Source organism: Branchiostoma lanceolatum, chromosome 2 (genome assembly GCF_035083965.1).
Source record: "Branchiostoma lanceolatum isolate klBraLanc5 chromosome 2, klBraLanc5.hap2, whole genome shotgun sequence".
Classification (NCBI taxonomy): Eukaryota; Metazoa; Chordata; class Leptocardii; order Amphioxiformes; family Branchiostomatidae; genus Branchiostoma; species Branchiostoma lanceolatum.
In genome coordinates, this window is record NC_089723.1 from 6,989,338 (window position 1) to 7,008,018 (window position 18,681).

General features: G+C 42.0%; 1 protein-coding gene across 1 annotated transcript; it reads left to right on the top strand.

The window, feature by feature from the left end:
* The first annotated feature begins 230 nt into the window (after positions 1–230).
* On the top strand, positions 231–15,094 carry LOC136427293 (thyrotropin-releasing hormone receptor-like). The gene is made up of 2 exons (XM_066416105.1): positions 231–1,353; positions 14,541–15,094. Exons 1-2 carry the CDS (start codon positions 508–510, stop codon positions 14,835–14,837), a joined length of 1,143 nt encoding a protein of 380 aa, XP_066272202.1. The 5' UTR covers positions 231–507; the 3' UTR covers positions 14,838–15,094.
* The last annotated feature ends 3,587 nt before the right edge of the window (positions 15,095–18,681 follow it).

The following is an 18,681-nucleotide window of genomic DNA, read 5'->3' on the forward strand; positions in this document are numbered from 1 at the left end:
ATATCATGATTGATTCCTTATCTGCCTCCGGATAAATTCAAACGCAAAGCATTTCATTCACCGTCTCCAGAGACTTGATTGGTCAGAACATAATCTAATCTCATGGAGGGTACTCCAGACTTCATGATGTGTGTAGACTTGTGAATCAGAATCTTTGGTGCATTTTTCAGTCTGTGTCTATTGTTTCCTATTGCTTTTACAATAACCATATTTTTCTCTCTTTCCAGCTTGGGCACCAACTGTTAGGAGCAACAACGGACATTCTCTAAAAAGGAAGTGTCTTCTTTGACAACCTCTCTATGCTTGAACACTGCCACAAAGAAGCTGTTGTCAGTTTAACGTCTTGAGCAAGATTTTCGGCAGGTTTAAACCGTTTGACTGTTTAGTAAGACTCAAGATCAACCGACCACATCGGTATTGAAGGTACAAGACCTTCCCTTTTCAAAGACTTTCTGCATATTTTAGACATTTTTGACCAGGTTTCTGTAGAGAAACCCTAACGAAGAGATGACAATGGATAACCCCATCAACACAACGGAGATGATCGAATACGTTACAGACAGTCTCTATCAACGAACAGAAAATCTAACCCAGAACTTTAACACTACCACTGGAGTCCCACCGTCTACTTCATTGCCAGAGTACTTCCCAATGAGCTACCAAATAGTTACCACGGTCTTCGTTCTCGTAATCTGTACCATAGGCATCGTTGGAAACATCATGGTAGTTCTGGTGGTGACACGCATCAAGTCTATGAGGAGCCCGACCAACTGTTACCTGGTGAGTCTGGCCGTAGCGGACCTCATAGTTCTGGTAACGGCAGGGATCCCGAACATCCCCGACAGCTTCTACATCGAGTTCGCCTGGCTGTACGGCTACTCGGGCTGTCTCATCATCACGTATCTCCAGTACCTCGGTATCAACACGTCGTCGATGTCTATCCTAGCCTTCACTGTTGAACGCTACATTGCCATCTGCCATCCGCTGTACGCTCAAACCATGTGCACGGTCTCCCGAGCTAAGAAGATCATTGCAGGCGTTTGGGTCCTCACCCTTGCTTATGATTCCATGTGGTTCTTCCTGATGGGCACTGAACACATGGTGTACCCTAACGGAACGGAGGTACTTCGGTGTAACTACAACATGGAGAGAAGCAAGTATTTGACAGTGTATTTCCTGGACTTGTCCTTGTTCTATTTGCTGCCGCTCATCGTGGCGGCCGTGTTGTACATCCGTATCGGCCGCGTGTTGTACTCGGAGGACATCGCTGAAGCCGGGAACATCGAGATTGCCACCAGGGGGCAAACACACGTACGGCACATGCAGGCTCGCAGGATCAACTCACGGAAACAGGTGTGTGGTAGTTGTTGTTACATCCGTTGAAAATGGAGGTATTGTTTTGGGTGTGTCTGTCTGTCTGTGTATCTGTCTGGGTTTATTTCCTAGATATTTGCAGTCAGCATAACATAAGAATCTCTGGATAGCTTTTGATCATGATATTTGGTGAGTTGGTAGGTGTTGGAAAGACGAAGGCCAACTTCGACTTTGGCCCCCTGGTGTGTGCCCAATGTACTGCAGCAGACGGCTTTTTTATAATTTGTCCTGGACATGCTATGGTCTTGTTTTTTTGGTAGTAGATAGCTTTTGATGCAAGGAAGAAATGGTGTAGGTTTCGTCCCCCTAGCAGCTTGTTGTGTATTGTAGGTAGGTTTGGGCCCCCTAGCAGCTTGTTGTGTATTGCAGGTAGGTTTGGGCCCCCTAGCAGCTTGTTGTGTATTGCAGGTATACGATCATCTTGTTAGGTGCACCATTATGAAAAATGTAAAACTAAGCTCGACCTCTTAGAGCCCAAAACTTTCGTCAAGCTGTCGGCTTATTCCAAAAGGGTAGAAGTGTTTGTGACATCTAGTCACTAGTGACTTCCAAATTGCCTCTCTGTCTAATGCATCCTATTGAGCTATGCAGGACAACCCTTTATTTGCTCAAGGGGGAACCTGTATCTGATATCTTGGAGTGCTTACATCAAGACTTCACTGACCAATCCATAACATGGAACGATACAGACGAATGTTATTATCTCTTCCAATCCGCGCTCACTCAAAGTGACTTAGACGTCCATAACAACTAACTTCAATTTTGCACAAGAAACTTTTTGCGACGGGTTGTTTAAAAGTGATATTGACGTACGTGAATTGTACGTGAAAAATGTAGCATTACGTTTTTACGTTAACGTAAGTATTATCACAAAATAATAATTTGAGGTCCCCATCCGTAGTAGTAGGCAAATAGCCATATTTATAGTGGCATTCGCAAGTTGTCAACTCTGTTCCGATATGTCTACGTGTTTGCTTATTGTCCAACTTTACGCACACCAACAGACTGTATAAGAGTCAGAAGTAGCAAGAACTTCACAACATACATACAGTTGTTAATGTAGACTATAGTAGTAACTTGGTATACATTTTAGCACTTTATGTAATAAGGTTTAGGTGAAGCTAATACATAGTGTACAGCAGACGTCGTGCTCCCTGATTGAGTCAGCACTGATGTCTAAATATAACTGGCAGTTTTTGCTTGAATTGACTGTAATAAAGTCTAGTGCAGTCGTAATGTTTTGCCAAGGCAGGAAATTGAATCTTTAGACTTGTCGAGTTTCCCATTAGAAATATTGGTACGGTGTAAAATCATAACGTAAATCATAACACTCAAATCAGCCAATTTTACCAAGAGCTGCTAGTATTCAAAAGTTACATAACGTGTACAGATGAAAAGAAAACTACTCTCCTTTTAACATCACAAAACCCACACATTACAAAAAAGTGGGAAGAAGAAGTCGAACCCAATAACTTAGAACTTAGTGTGAGAAGTTAGATCAGAGTGTTATACTGTTCATTATTGTCTGTCCGTCCTTTTTCATGTTACATGTACTTGCAATATAATTTGCCTACGGGCAAGACCTTGCAATACAACTTTCCATCACGGAGTCCTACAAGAGTCGACAACAGTAACATTGGGGCTAGCCTTGCATAGAATCGACCAAAATTTTCGGCTGCTTCAATATGAGAAACCTATTACCAAGGCAGGAAATTGAATCCGTAGACTTGTCAAGCTGTCTATTAGAAATATTGGTACGGTATAAAATCATAACACTCAAAACAGCCCACTATACCAAGCACTCCTGGTATTCAAAAGTTACATAACGGATTTTTGCAGTAGTCTACAACAACTAGTCTTGCCTAGAATCGACCAAACTTTTGCTCCTTCAATATGAGAAACCTGTTACCAGACTTTTGCCAAAGCAGGAAATTGAATTTCTAGACGTGTCGAGTTTTCCATTAGAAATATTGGTACGGTGTAAAAATGATAACACTCAAAGTAGCCCACTATACCAGGCACTCCTGGTATTAAAAAGTTATTTAACGGATTTCTACAGGAGTCGACAACAACTACATTGGAGCTAGCCTTGCATAGAATCGACCAAACTTTTGCTCCTTCAATATGAGAAACCTGTTACCAAACTTTTGCTAAGGCAAGAAATTGAATCTGTAGACTTGTCCAGTTTTCCATTAGAATTATTGGTACCGTATAAAATCATACCACTCAAAACAGCCCACTTTAACAAGCACTCCTGGTTTTTCAAAGTTACATAACGGATTCCTATAGTCTTGCCTAGAATCGACCAAACTTTTGCTGCTTCAATATGAGAAACCAAACTTTTACATCCGTGATTTCATCACGTTGGAGAATGACTGACTAGTATTTTCTTTATTCACAACCAAGTATTTACATTACACGGCTCGTGTAAATATTTGGTTGGGAATAAAAAGAACTTTCAAACTTTTACATTTACGCACTGGTGCTCACAAGCATCCAACTAATAAATGCACTGAAATCCTGTGGACATAGTAAAATTTCGAAAGAAAACATCGTTTATGGTCGTGTTGACGTATACAAGGATGGTATCCCGTCTATAGGTTCCAAATGTTGTGTCAGAAAAGATATCGTATGCAATGGACAGCATTCTAATGCAACGTTGACCAAACATCCAACAGAAAACATGATGAATTCTATTGTAACTACAAGACAAGACTCCTATACGTGCCTGATAACACATTGCAACTGAGGTACCATACTAGTTAATAGCTAAAGGGGCCCAAAGCAATATTAGGGCCCGAACATAGGATTTTGAAATTCAATTTATGTAGTCATTTCTAAACATGATTAGTTCAAACAACACTGTCACAATGTATAGCGATGCCCATGATGCAAACATACGACGTCGTTGTGATGTGAGAGCTCACTAAAAATCGTCGCTGGGTTTTTGTAGGCTCGCAAAACTAAGGGAGCATCGTACGGCACGTTTTTGAGAGGTTTTAAAATGCTCAAAGTATGAAGTTATCAAATGAGCTAAACAGTTTAGTAAATGTCACTAGAAGATTTCAGAACATGTGTACATTACTTTCTAGAACAGCAAATTTGATGAGGAACTTTCCTTTAGATATGGACGATTGACTGGCTTTAAATCTGTTAGATCTTGGCTTGCTCCGAAAGCGACTTTACGCTTGGTTATTAACTTGTATCAAAAACGTGGGTACTTACAAATATACCGCGCCTTTCGCGGACGGCATTTTACCGGTGAAAAGGGTCTCTAAGTGCTGTTATCCCGTGGGAGCATCACGTTTTGTTTGAACGGTGACCAAATACATTAATGACCTTTGATCAATCTGCGTGACATTTCGGTTCATCATTGCAATTAAGCACTCCAATAACTCTACCTGATCCTATTGATGTTTCATTTCTGCGCTTAATGCATGACAAAAGAAGGGACATCGAAAAGAACCGAACGTGTAATTTTCCTAAGGTGTTTCAGGCTTTAAATCAATGCCGCACAATGTTCTCCTTCATTTGAGTTCCAATGTAATTATCTCTAATAGCCAACCCGTGCCTGTGCGCGTGTAGGTGTAGGTATTTATGGTGGTTTCTGTCATCTATCAAACGCCGAAAGAAATTTGCATATGAAACTGCTTCACTCCAGGATATAAACGTTCGCTTGGAGCTTGAAATCTAGCACCTTTGCATACTTTTTCTGCATGGTATTGTGATGCCATGTTACAAATTGTGTCTATACAGGACATAAATGGGAGGTTGCAGAAAAGGTCGTGTTACTTTGCCCGAAGGGAATTGATCCAATCTAAATGAGGGTGTGTCGTACGCATAATTCCTGCCTAATACTTTCATGATTTAAAAGCTGACAATTCTTGAATAGCTGTCGAAACGATTTCCTGCCGATTTCAATAAACTTGCCCATACAAATGAAAATATTGATTAGGGTCAAAAAAACATAACTCGACGTTGTGTACGACTTAAACCTTGTGTGTGTTAGTCATTTTAGCTTTTTGTTATACCCCCATTCCACTAGGACGGCGGTCTCTGCGACCTAAAATTTAACAGAGCGCTCAAAGAATTTCATAGATAAAAACAAATCTTTTAATGCTTTTTAAGTTTTGTTGGCTTTTCAGTCATACTTTTTCATTTTGCATATTCTAAGTATAAAGTCAAGGGTTACACAAATTTAATTTAGGTCGCAGCGAGAGTGCAGCGAGAGCGCGGCGAGAGCGCGGCGAGAGCGCGGCGAGAGCGCGGCGAGAGCGCGGCGAGAGCGCCGCGCGAACACTATCTAGTAGAATGGGGGCCTTAACGCCAATGGTGTTGACTCAATCAATTGAGGGCATCATTTGTGTATGGGAATATATAGCCCTAAAGCTGTGCAAAGCCCTCTGAGATATCTATCGCACGAAACGACCGCATGTGGTAACCTTGGGGGGACCTTTAAAACACAGCAGGTCATAAACGTTATATGTACCACTTACGCATACGAAGGTCCACAAGATCCCCGTGTATTTCGTAACATTTTATCAAACTGGGCTATCTACTGTATAAGTTGCCTTAATACTTTCCCTAATTATAGCTATGAGGGCGTTATATGATGTCCTTGAAAGCCGTAAGTAGTTGCCCAATAAGTTGCCTTAATACTTTCCCTAATTATAGCTATGAGGACGTTATATGATGTCCTTGAAAGCCGTAAGTAGTTTAAGTGATCTCGAACCAGTTAAGAGCAATTCTTCCACTGATCGTGACAGAGAAGACAGATGATATGTAACGTTACAGTATTTACAGGTTCATTGTACCATGGAAATTCACCTAGCTCTTTTCGACGAGCACAATGAACATTGGACCACGGCTTTACGTCCCGTCCTAAAGACTGCAACCCGTTACAGTAGCGTGCATGTCAGGTGATCTTTAGTAGTGTGACTTGTGTGATGATAGCTGGCTGGGACCTGTTCACCCGCTCACTATAAAACACTACAAACTCTACATCAGCTTCCTTGTGTATAGGCCAATATATCTCTACTGCTTTTCTAAAAAGAAACCGTATCATCTCTGACACAAACAGTTGATTTTAACTTTGTTTCCTGTATATTATCATGTAATCCATGTTCCTTATATTTTGTATCACTCATAAAATAGCGAATTATTCAATCTTAAGTTATATAGAACTCATTAGCATTGTTATAGGCAAATGCGTAGATATTAGTCCTGATACTAAAGCCCCCTCTCATTGGACCCGCGGCACGCTGGCGGCGTCGCTGCGGCCAATCGAATTGACAAAGCACTCAACGAATTCCATCGACAAAAACCGAACCTTTTTAATCTCTGTGTGTTTTGTGGTCTTTTTGGTCAGCTTGTACGTTTTGAATGATATTCCCATTATAAAGTCAAGGGTAACACAAATCTAGTTTAGGACGCGGCGACGCCGCCAGCGTGCCGCGGGTCCAGTGAGAGGGGGGGGGCTTTAGTACCTCTCAAGAACGTGACATGTACAAAAAACTACAACCTCTATCCATGTCAACTTTCGACGAATCAGTTTATGACTTAATACGTTTCAAAACGTGCAGATACGAGATAAAAGATCTGACAAAGCACAGGAAATTGTGTTTTAAGAGCGGAAAAAAGGTTGTCAACATGCCTACGGAAAGCTTACTACGCACAACCTACATCCAGGACAGTTATTCATGACGTTCGTGGCCTGGATTTTTAGCTTAGAAAAGCACTTCGCAGTGTTCTCCTCAGAGAGATGTTCTTCCTAGCCGCAAGAGCCACTTAACGACTTTATGTGGCTTTTATACCCCCTAAGCGAGGAGTAGTTAGCCGTTATGACGCCATGTCATCATCTTGAGAAATAGGAAGCGCCAGCCCATTAAAAGTATTCAAACGTGATTACTGCTGATTGCTTAAAAGGATGCCAATTTCGGGAGAAATGAATTTGAAAAATCAGAAGTCCCCAAAAATCGAGTCTTCCTTGGATAGCCCAAAGTTGACAAGGGGAGCCACCACCTCAAATTCTTAAAGGCAACCAAAGCAATATTAGTGTCCAAAAATGGAAATAGAATAATGCTGAAATCTTTATGATAGTGACATTTACTAACACTGTTTGGCACATTAGCGTAGTAACTTGATACTTTGAGCATTTTAAAACCACGCAAAACCGTGCCGTACGATGATCTTAGTTTCGCGAGCCTACAAAAACCCCGGCGACGATTTTCAGTGAGTTCTCACATCGCAACGACGTATCTTTGCATGATGGACGTCGCTATACGTATACATTGTGATAGTGTTGTTTAAACTATTATCATGTATAGAAATGACTACCATGAAAAGATTTCAGCATTTTTCATTTCCATATTTTGGGCCCTAATATTGCTTCGGTTGCCTTTAACAACATTAATGTGTACTCATAGGTACAAAATAAGGCCTAGAATATCAGGAAAGTTTGTGATCGTGCGTGCATGAACTTGCTACTTGCTGCATACCAAACTAACCGTGTTTTTTCTCAGAAGTCTTTTAGTCTGTGACCTTCCCGAGACCTTGACCATTGATAGCCATGTGCATTGTTACCTTCATCATAAACGACAAAATGTCATGCTTTTGTTACACATAGTGTCAGGAAAAAAAAAGCTTTATCTCTCAAAATGGCGGATTTTACCCGTCATGCACTTCGCGCCGGAAGTTGCGAAATGGCTTATTAGGTTGAAATGCATCGACCTCCGTCGTGATTTTCAATAACATGACATTTGGTTCACGCAGGCTAAATTGCTTTCCCACAAATGTGTCTTTCTCTCCGTGAGATGGAATATTCATGAACTGTGCGAGAGTTTTGGAATTCACAATGAACTTCATCAACAGTCAGACTGCGTTCTTTCTGCCTACACATTAAAGACAACGAAAGCAATATATTAGGGCACAAAAATTGTAAATAAAAAAAAATGCTGAAATCTTTATAGTAATAATATTTACTAACACTGTGTAGCACATTTGTGTAATAACTTCGTACTTTGAGCATTCTAAAACCGATGGTCTCCTTAGTTTCGCGAGCCTACAAAGACCCCGGCGAAGATTTTCAGTAAGTTCTCACATCACAACAACGTCGTGTTTTTGCATCATGGACGTTGCTATACATTGTGATAGTGCTGTTTGAACTAATCGTGTATAGAAATGACTAAATAAATTGACTTTCAATATCTGATTTTTGGGCCCTAATATTGTTTGCCAATGGGTTTCCTTTAAGAGAGAATAGAATTATATCACAATGTATAACGACGTCCATGATGCAAAAATTTGACGTTGTTGTACTTTTGTGTGAAACATTGAACTCTGGCATTGTTGGGAGGGTCCTCTTGGGAATTCAAGAACTCGATCGCTATGTATAATGTTCGCCCTGCGTTCAGGCTTCAACTTATGGTAAAGTTGACAAAACAAACTGGATTCGAGCATAACAGTTTAGTCTCTGAATAACCATGATACCCGCTTGTAGAGTGGAATGCTCCTTTAACATACCATGTTACTTCACTCGTTACATGGTACTGTAATGGTCAGGTTTACTGGCGCCGAGCTGTTCATAACTGTCGACAAGAATATATGGAAGAATTGACAGTTCGCTAATCATCGGTTGGTTAAGTGACTTTTAACATCTTTACGTTGATTGGGGGCAAGACCCCAATTAAACGGAGTGTGTCAGCTCGTTGGAACTTGTAGTGATCCATTAACCACGTCTGTCAGCATTTAGATGCGGCTGCAAAGTGGGGTAACGTAACGTAACGCCATGATGTTATGCCGTGCAAAAATGTACCATCAAGCGGGGGTTGCTAAGGTTGTATCAAACCTTCCTAAAACTGGCAAGAGTTTCAAACCTTAAATCACCATGGATAGTCTGAATATCAAAATAAGGTTTAACGTCAGCTACTTTCAAGAGATATTAGCTATAGTGTAAGTTAGAAACACACGATGAAGTACGCAGTGTCGAATTGTACATTAATGACCTCCCCAACTCCGTAGATTCACACGTTCAATTATTTGCTGACGATTGCTTGATTTATCGAACCATCAGCAAGCCTTCTGACACTCAAGCTCTACAGTCTGATCTCGATGCGTTATCAGAATGGCAAAATCGTTGGCTCATGTCGTTCAACCCCTCTAAATGTCACTTCCTTCATGTCACCCGTAAGAAGCACCCCACCCTAACCGTGCCTAACCGTGTGTGGATGGTGTTCAGGACTAAGGACAGGAGTGTGTGGATGGTGTTCAGCACCAAGGACAGGAGTATGTGGATGGTGTTCAGCACCAAGGACAGGAGTGTGTGGATGGTGTTCAGCACAAAGGACAGGAGTGTGTGGATGGTGTTCAGCACCAAGGACAGGAGTGTGTGGATGGTGTTCAGCACAAAGGACAGGAGTGTGTGGATGGTGTTCAGCACCAAAGACAGCGGTGTGTGGATGGTGTTCAGCACCAAGGACAGGAGTGTGTGGATGGTGTTCAGCACCAAGGACAGGAGTGTGTGGATGGTGTTCAGCACAAAGGACAGGAGTGTGTGGATGGTGTTCAGGACAAAGGACAGGAGTGTGTGGATGGTGTTCAGCACAAAGGACAGGAGTGTGTGGATGGTGTTCAGCACCAAGGACAGGAGTGTGTGGATGGTGTTCAGCACCAAGGACAGGAGTGTGTGGATGGTGTTCAGCACCAAGGACAGGAGTGTGTGGATGGTGTTCAGCACCAAGGACAGGAGTGTGTGGATGGTGTTCAGCACCAAGGACAGGAGTGTGTGGATGGTGTTCAGCACCAAAGACAGTGGTGTGTGGATGGTGTTCATTACCAAAAAAAGTTCAATTTGCACGTACATTGATGGTGTTCAACATGAAAGAGGAAATCTGCATTAACGTGCATCTACATGAAATGTTCCACAGCAACCTGCACAGGGCTGTTGATCATACTCACTTTTATTCGTCAACGATCCATTGTTCGAAACGTTGTTCTAGAACCGCAAACTCCCCTTGTTCTAGACTAGCAACGGCGTTCGAAGCGGTTTGTTTACAATCTCGACTGACTACTGAAGGCGACACGGGTAGACTTCAGCCTCGCCTTATCCAAGTCAAAAGTTGAGAGTTTTTCAAAACAAAATGGGGAGACGCCGTGGTCGAAGGAGGCATCGGCGGTCCCGAGCTCGGGGCGTCCCGTCTCCCAGGTTTCCGGCCTCTGACGTGGCCGATGAGCCGCAGGATGAACGACGGCGGTTGTTCAAAGTGGTGGCGATAACGTTGCTACTTGTAGCTGTGACGACGGTGAGTTCTCTACACTTAAGTGCTGCGTATTGGTACTGTACCGGTACAGGTCCAAATTACCGAATCATGAAGTACCGGTACTGTACCGATATAGATTTACACCAACATGGGCTTATTTTGTGACTTATCTCCTAACCTAATAACCTCATGCAACACCAAACATGACCAAAGTGACACCTTGGAACATCGGTACTAATATGCAACAGATCATTCAGGCAGGCTGGGGGTTTTGGTAGCAAGGCCAAGAGAGGTTGGCGTTTGGAAACCTTGTTATGTTCTTTGAATAAAGGTACTGACAAGTTGTAAACAGTTTATTTATGTTTCTGTCACTATTGAAGTTCATAAAAACGCATGTAAATTTTTCAAATTGTTCAGGTAATAGGTACAGGTCCGGATCTGTACCTAAACCTCTGTACCGGTACCGGTACATGTACCTGATGTTACCTTTAGGTACGCAGCACTAGTCTACACCATCGCGTTATCTCTATACATAATATACCATATTTTAACAACGTAAAAATGGGTAATAAGATTTACGCTGGCTGGTAGTTTGATGCATTAAAAAAATCTTAATCCTAATTTGATGATGTTAAATTCGCAGAACATTATGAAAATTTTCCCAAGTTAACTATTGATTGCCATGAAACCCATGCCTGTTTTTGTCCATACTGTGTTGCTATGTAAAAATGTTTTTCTTTCAGGTTGTCGTTGTGACAATCACAGTGCAGTTGAACACCGCTACAGATGAGACCATCCTTCCCCAATACCGAAGCTGGGGATATAGCGGAGCGGGAACCTATCCCACTGATCCCGACGTGACTTCAAAGCTGACGGAAAGCGTCCAAGGGTTCGCGGAAGACGACACCCGAGTTCCCGACGACATGCCCGCGATAAATGCTCCTCCTACGAAAAGGCTCGTGTCTCCTCCGACAGACCACGTGCGACCCGACGAGACGGACGGTGGGCGAGACTTCCACGGCTGGGACAGCCAGAACTCCCCGGTAGGACAGCGCACTCCACAGCACATTGATGTTCACCTTAGCGAAGATGATCCCTTGGCTTCCCCGACAGACCACGTGCGACGTCGCCACAGATTCAAGCCCTGGGACGTCATGACAACTCAAGAGAGACATTCCTATATTGCCATGATGCGCCTTCGCATTGAAAAGTACATAGACGAGCTTCTCCAGCGCAAAAATGAGCCAAAGTTGCGATCGGAGTTTGAAGCATATAACCATGCCCGTGCACGACAAAGGCCATGGGCCGCGGAAACATTTTCCAACTCGGAATCGCCCACAACCCCAGATGACCCAGTGGACAAGATGCCCCAGTTGGCACCAAAGCCAGATTCTTCGATAGATGTTATCCCGAAGAGCGAAATCAACAACACGGAGAAGACTGACGTAGACAAGGTGCTGCTGGAGAACTCAAAAGAAGGGAAATTATACCTGAGCTCCATCATGACAAAAACCATGACAAGCTGCGAGACAAATCACCGCGTGTTAAGGCGCATCAAACGCGTCAAGACGATTGCGCTGGTCGGGGTTGGAGCGCTGGCAGTGGGCATGTTAGCCACAGAGGCATTACGCAGATCCCGTGATGGAATGCCGATTTATATTGATGTATTTAATGGGGTTCTATACTTTTGATAACAAAACGAAGTAATAATTTGTTTGAAAACACAGAGCTAAGGGGAACGTGCAGACCAATCATCAGTTACAGATACGTGACGATATAGTTTGTAGACAAAACAAGCCTATTGTACATTTTGTTATCGGTTTGTCATGTGACTGGTACCAACGAAATGTGTATAAAAAGTATATCCAGTAGATTTTTCTGGTATCTATTTCAACAGTTTCAGGAGAAGGTGCTGAGGACTTGTAATCTTTAAAGAGGGGGTTCAATCGGGCAAAGGAATCGGTCAAATTCCGACAATCCTCTAGAAATGCAACCTTATCTATCTATGTTATCTCCTGGTGATTAAACGCAGTTTTGTGCGAATGTTGCAACACTGTCTCAGTGTGAATTGTTTCCACTGTACTGTTCAGTGGTACAAAGTTTTCAGGTTGATACATGAAGAATTGATGCAGTATCATTCGCTATAAAACGATGGCGTGGGGTCGTGTGGCGCAACGGCAGAGCGTTCGACCAAGAGGTCCCGAGTTCGAATCCTGTCATGTCACCGATATTGTGCCCTTGGGAAATAAACTTTACACGACTTTCCTCACTCCACCCAGGTTTAAATGGGTACCTGACTTCGGTTGGCGAAAGTCGTACTGAGGTCACCTGGTGGCGCCGAATGGCAGCCACCCAGACCCTTGTGACAGTTCCAAAAAAATTCAAGTGTGGATAAGATATCATATATGTTGTGTATTGTGTGAAACATGTAATACCCTGCATCAATTCAGCACTAGAAAGGCTGCCATTGCGGGTAATTTCTGACCAATAAAAGTCACATCGTTACATTTGTTAATAGAGGTTTACCAGAAGTAAATAGTTATGCCTACTGCCTACCTGCCTACGTGCTCAGGCCAGAACCTGGCCCCTTGCTTTCCAGGAGGATCCTCCATGTAGTCCTGTCCCTTGCCCTAGCCTCTGCTTCCCGACTGTTTAAGCCAGTGTCCTTCACAATTTGGTCTTTCCATCTCTTCGGTGGTCTTCCCCGGGGTCTGGGGGTGGCGAACTCCTGGCTGTAGGCTTTGTACACTAGTGTTTGTGGGAGTCGTCTTATGACGTGACCAAACCACCTCAGCCTTCTCGTCTGTACCATTTCCACAATGGTCTTTTTTGCCCCGAGTTTGGCTCTGATTTCAAGATTTGGTATGCGATCACGGAGCGTGATGCAGAGAATTGCCCGTAGGCATCTCATTTCGAAGGCTAATAGGAGAAGTTCATCTGTCTTTTTTAAGGTCCAAGTTTCACAAGCATATGTGGCTATGGGGGGTATAAGTGCCCGGAAGAGGCGCACTTTCAGGCATCTACTGATGTCCTTGCGGTTCCAAACTGTTTTTCTTAGTCGTCCATGCAAATAGTTATGCATGTTACGTATTTCACCATCACAAGTTACGTTATGTTGGAAACACATCGTGTTAGGACAATACCGGATGTTACTGCGTGGCAACAATGCCTATCTTAGTGTGTGTGGATGGTGTTCATCACCAAGGATGTTTCTACCTGTGTGTGAATGGTGTTCAGCTGCAAGAACATGTGTATGTACCTGTGTACAGATAGTGTTCAGCACCAGGGACAGGTCTGTTTGCCGGTATGTGGATAGTGTTCAGCACCAGGGACAGGTCTGTTTGCCTGTGTGTGGATGGTGTTCAGCACCAAGGACAGGTCTGTTTGCCGGTGTGTTAATGGTGTTCAGCACCAGGGACAGGTCTGTTTGCCGGTATGTGAATGGTGTTAAGCACCAAGGACAGGTCTGTTTGCCTGTGTGTGGATGGTGTCCAGCACCGGTCTAGGTGTCTGTGTGTTGATGGTGTTTAGCATCAGGGATAGGTCTAGGTGTCTGTGTGTTGATGGTGTTTAGCATCAGGGATAGGTCTAGGTGCATGTGTGTGGATGGTGTTTAGCATCAGGGATAGGTCTAGGTGCATGTGTGTGGATGGTGTTTGGCATCGGGGATAGGTCCAAGTAAGTTTGTTTGGATGGTGTTCAGCACCTTGGACACGTGTATGGATATGGGGGTATAAACGCTCGGCTTTTTCTTTAAAAAGTGTTGTAGTACTGTTCGCTATGCTCTGACGTTGTATTACTGTTGTTCTCCAGGTTGTGAAGATGCTAGCGTGTGTTGTGATACTGTTCGTTGTTGCTGGCCTGTTTTGTGGTGCTGTTCTCTGATGTTGTATCCCTGTTGTTCTCCAGGTTGTGAAGATGCTGGCGTGTGTTGTGATACTATTCGCCGTGCTGTGGATGCCGTACCGAGTCCTGGTCGTCTGCAACTCCTTCATCGACCCTCCCAACTACGACAAGTGGGTCATCCTGTTCTGCCGCCTGCCCATCTACATCAACAGCGCCTGCAACCCCGTCCTCTACAACGCCATGTCCGTCAAGTTCAGACGCGCCTTCAGCAAGCTGGCCAAGTGCTCAAAGAAGGACGACCTGTCCAGTATGAACTTCCAGTCGTCTATCAGAGCCGTGACGCGTTCCAACAGAGTCTGAGCACGAGAAACTTTCGCAGAAATTTGTAAAATGCCAAGCACATCCCTAGCACCTAAAGCCCCCCCTCTCACTGGACCCGCGGCACGCTGGCGGCGTCGCTGCGGCCGATTGAATTGACAAAGCACTCAACGAATTTCATCGACAAAAAACGAATCTCTTTAAGCTGAGTGTGTTTCGTTGTCTTTTTCGTCATACTTGTACGTTTTGAATGATATTCCCATTATCAAGTCAAGGGTAACACAAATCCGGTTTAGGACACAGCGACCCCGCCAGCGTGCCGCGGGTCCAGTGAGAGGGGTAAGCAGCCATAAGATATTGTTTAAGGATATTGGAGAGTCAAACTACTCAAGTAATTTTTTTTTGGTCACTTCTTGTATATAAATCTGTAGAGAATGAGATTCTGTCAAAGATGACATCACTGGGAGATATTATGACAAGCAAACTAGTATGTTCATGGTCACAATCAATGCACCCTCCTTAAAGCAGAGCCCCTATCGCTCGATTCGTCGTTGGCTCGCTCGCGCAGGGGCCCTGCTCTTCAGTGACGGTAGACACGGTTCTGGCGCAGTCGCAACCAAAACAGCTTCAGCCAATCAGAGGGTTTGCTAAACCTCATCGCAAGCAAAAGTGCACAAGGACGCTGGGAAGCTATCAACCAATCAGGTAACGTCTCACATCGTTACTTTAGGTTCAGAACAAATTAATCGCCAAATAAGGATAGTTCATTAATTATTCATGAGCAACTGTCAGTAACGGCGCCAGAATCGTGTCTACCGTCGCTGAAGAGCAGGACCCCTACGCGAGCGAGCCAACGACGAATCGAGCGATAGGGGCTCTGCTTTAAGGAGGGTGGATCAATGGCATACCTAGGAAACTTTGAATGTTGACTTGAATGATGGAACTGTAGAATTTTAGACCGATCTGGAAACATCTCCAGATCTGAACCTTTGTATATACTTTCTGGATGCGTCACATTGCTGTGAATGTGTACAAGCAAGTAGATTTAATCAGCACGGCATTTCAAATTTGTATCACAAAAGGGGCAGGAATGCCCCAGTATATCAACAGAACCATGACTACGTTACCTGAAATTTACGGACTTACCTTTGACATGAGGTATAAAAATGGGTACCTGACTTCGGTTGGGGAGATAAAAGATGGTGGAAGGAGAGGGATGGGCTCCGTCTTCCAATACCGTGCCCTTGACACAGTGGATAACAACATTTACCTTTTTATTATTAGCTTTGACATGAAATGACAAAGACTAGTGAATGTAGTCAAAAGGAAAGAAACAATTGTTATTGACCACCACTTCTGCAAAGAACAAACGTCGTGCCAACAAAACCGTGTGGACTACTGTACAGACATGCAATGTCATTAATGATGTTTTATGATAACAACTAGTTGTTGATATTATTGCTTATATATGAATCACAATTGTATATATCTTGAGCATGGGGCACAAGGACTAGAAAATATTAGCCTGGGTAACATCCTCTGTGGTAAACGCTGGCTCAATCTTTTCGCTCAATGCTAAGGCCACACCAACGTTTTTGTAGCTTCTTGAAATAGCCTGTCCTTTTTTTCCCATTTTGAAAAAGAAACAAAAATTGGGTCACTATTCCCATTCACAAATTTTGTACTCACAATTTTACTATGTGTTCACTTGTAAAACTCAATAGCCATCAAAATAGATTATAAAGGCCTGCACATACCTAAAAAGTGTGGTCACATTTTATCATAACTTATAATTTGTCACTTATTAAAACTATTTCTCAATATCAATCCATATATTAGATGGCAAAGGGTAATTTTGTTACTGGAATTATAGTACTAGATCAAAGAACGAGGTGCATTGCATAAAATGAGTCATACAAAGCTGAGATTTGAAAAATCCTCTTATTCTTTATGTTATTTAAACCCTTATCTTCACCCCAGACTATTCGCAAAAGATTTACATTATTTTTTTCGCCCTGTCGCTCCAACTTTTTTCTGAAAAAATCCGAGAATCAACAAATAAAATCGGTGTGGCCTAACCAGGGATTAACCACCATGGTTAGAAAGCCAAAGATTAAGCCATTACTACGGAGGATGGTCCCCAGGCTAAGAGAAGATGCCTTAGCATGAATACATTTACATACTAAATATGACAACCACAACAACGGAATAGTGGACATGTAGCCTTTATAGGATGTGAGGTCCAGAAAGAATGTTGTCCGCACCAAACATCACAGTGATTGTTTATGGAGTAATTCTGCAAAACTTGTGCACTAACCTTAGGCAACACCAATTTTATTTGGTGATTCTCGGATTTTTTTCAGAAAAAAATTGGAGCGACAGGGCAAAGAAATATAAATTTTTTTGCAAATAGTCTGGGGTGAAGATAAGGGTTTACATAACATAAAGAATAAGAGGATTATTCAAGTTTCGGCTTTGTATGGCTCATTTTACGCAATGCCCTTTCTTTGATCTAGTACTATCATTTCAGTGACAAAGTTACCTTTTGCCATATAATATATGAATTGATATTGAAAAACAGTTTTGAAATTTAAACTTATGGTCAATATGACAACACCTTTTAGGTATGTGCAGGCTTTTATAATCTATTTCGGTGACTATTGAGTTTTACAACTGAATATGATAATATAATTGGGAGTTAAAGTTTGAGAATGGGAATAGCGACCCAATTGTTTTTTGTTTTTTTCAAAATTGGAAAAACAGGGGAGGCTATTCCGAGAAGCAACAAAAAAATTGCTATGGCCTTATGAAAGAAGAGTGGTTTAGCCTGATTGACTTACATGTAATATGGTGTACTTAAAATTGTATTTTGAAAAATGACCAAAAAGTTAGTGGACTTGTAGACTCTACTAACAAAATGTACATAACAATAAAAAAAGTTAAAGTGGAAGTTTAATGACAATACATGCAATGTCCTAAGATCTGTACTGTGGATGTCCTAAATATTACATGCACGGTTTGAACATAAAGCACTGAAAAATTAGAATTTCAGTGCATCCCTGGACTGATATTTCATAAAGTGTGTTGTAGCTATGGATTTTGTAACATTTCTTTCAAGCGTTTTTTTTAATGTGTATATTGTATATAAAGTCTGTGATTTGGTGGTAAAAGTGACTAAAAACTGTTTTATGTGCAATGACTGTAATATTTGGATGACAATGTAATACTTTTTTTGGACGGCAATCCCTTTAAATATAGTGTTTCATATGTAGGATTACAACAGACTTGAAAATGAAAATTGCATATAATCCACCTCTACTACATGTATATATAATAGAGATAAATACACAATTGTTATCAAAATTGCTCACACAGCCAGCCATCCAGAAATGTTAATATGACTTGTACATGTAACTATTGTAGTATTGAAGAATATTGTATGTGTTTTTAATTGTTTACTAAATATAATATATTGATGTTTACTTAAGTAAAATGAAAATCATTTTTAATGGGGTTGGTATAAGTAATGTACTTGCATTAATGTTGTTATTGTTGTTATTTTGGTAGAAAATATTCCAGTGCCTGTTTGACATCAAAACAGAAACAGAGGGAAACACCAGATACTAGTGATAATATGTGCAAGGAATTGAGTACAGAAAAATTATAAGACTGAGTGTAAAACTGATAAATGTTGATTGTCAGAAAAGGCTATGTAAGTTTACCTTATTTCCAGCCTAAAAATAACTTGAAAGGCACTATATAGTATTAATTATTCGGGGAATATTGGCCATTAATTGCATGGCAAATTATCAAATTTTCTTAGTTATTGTCTTGTGTACATTTATACTTGGTTTGTACTTTTTACTTTTTTTGTATCTGCTGTTAT

Coding starts and splice junctions, on each gene's coding strand:
- LOC136427293 (XM_066416105.1), top strand. CDS start 508: ATGACAATGGATAACCCCATCAACACAACGGAGATGATCGAATACGTT. Junction 1,354..14,540: donor GGATCAACTCACGGAAACAG/GTGTGTGGTAGT, acceptor GTTGTTCTCCAG/GTTGTGAAGATGCTGGCGTG.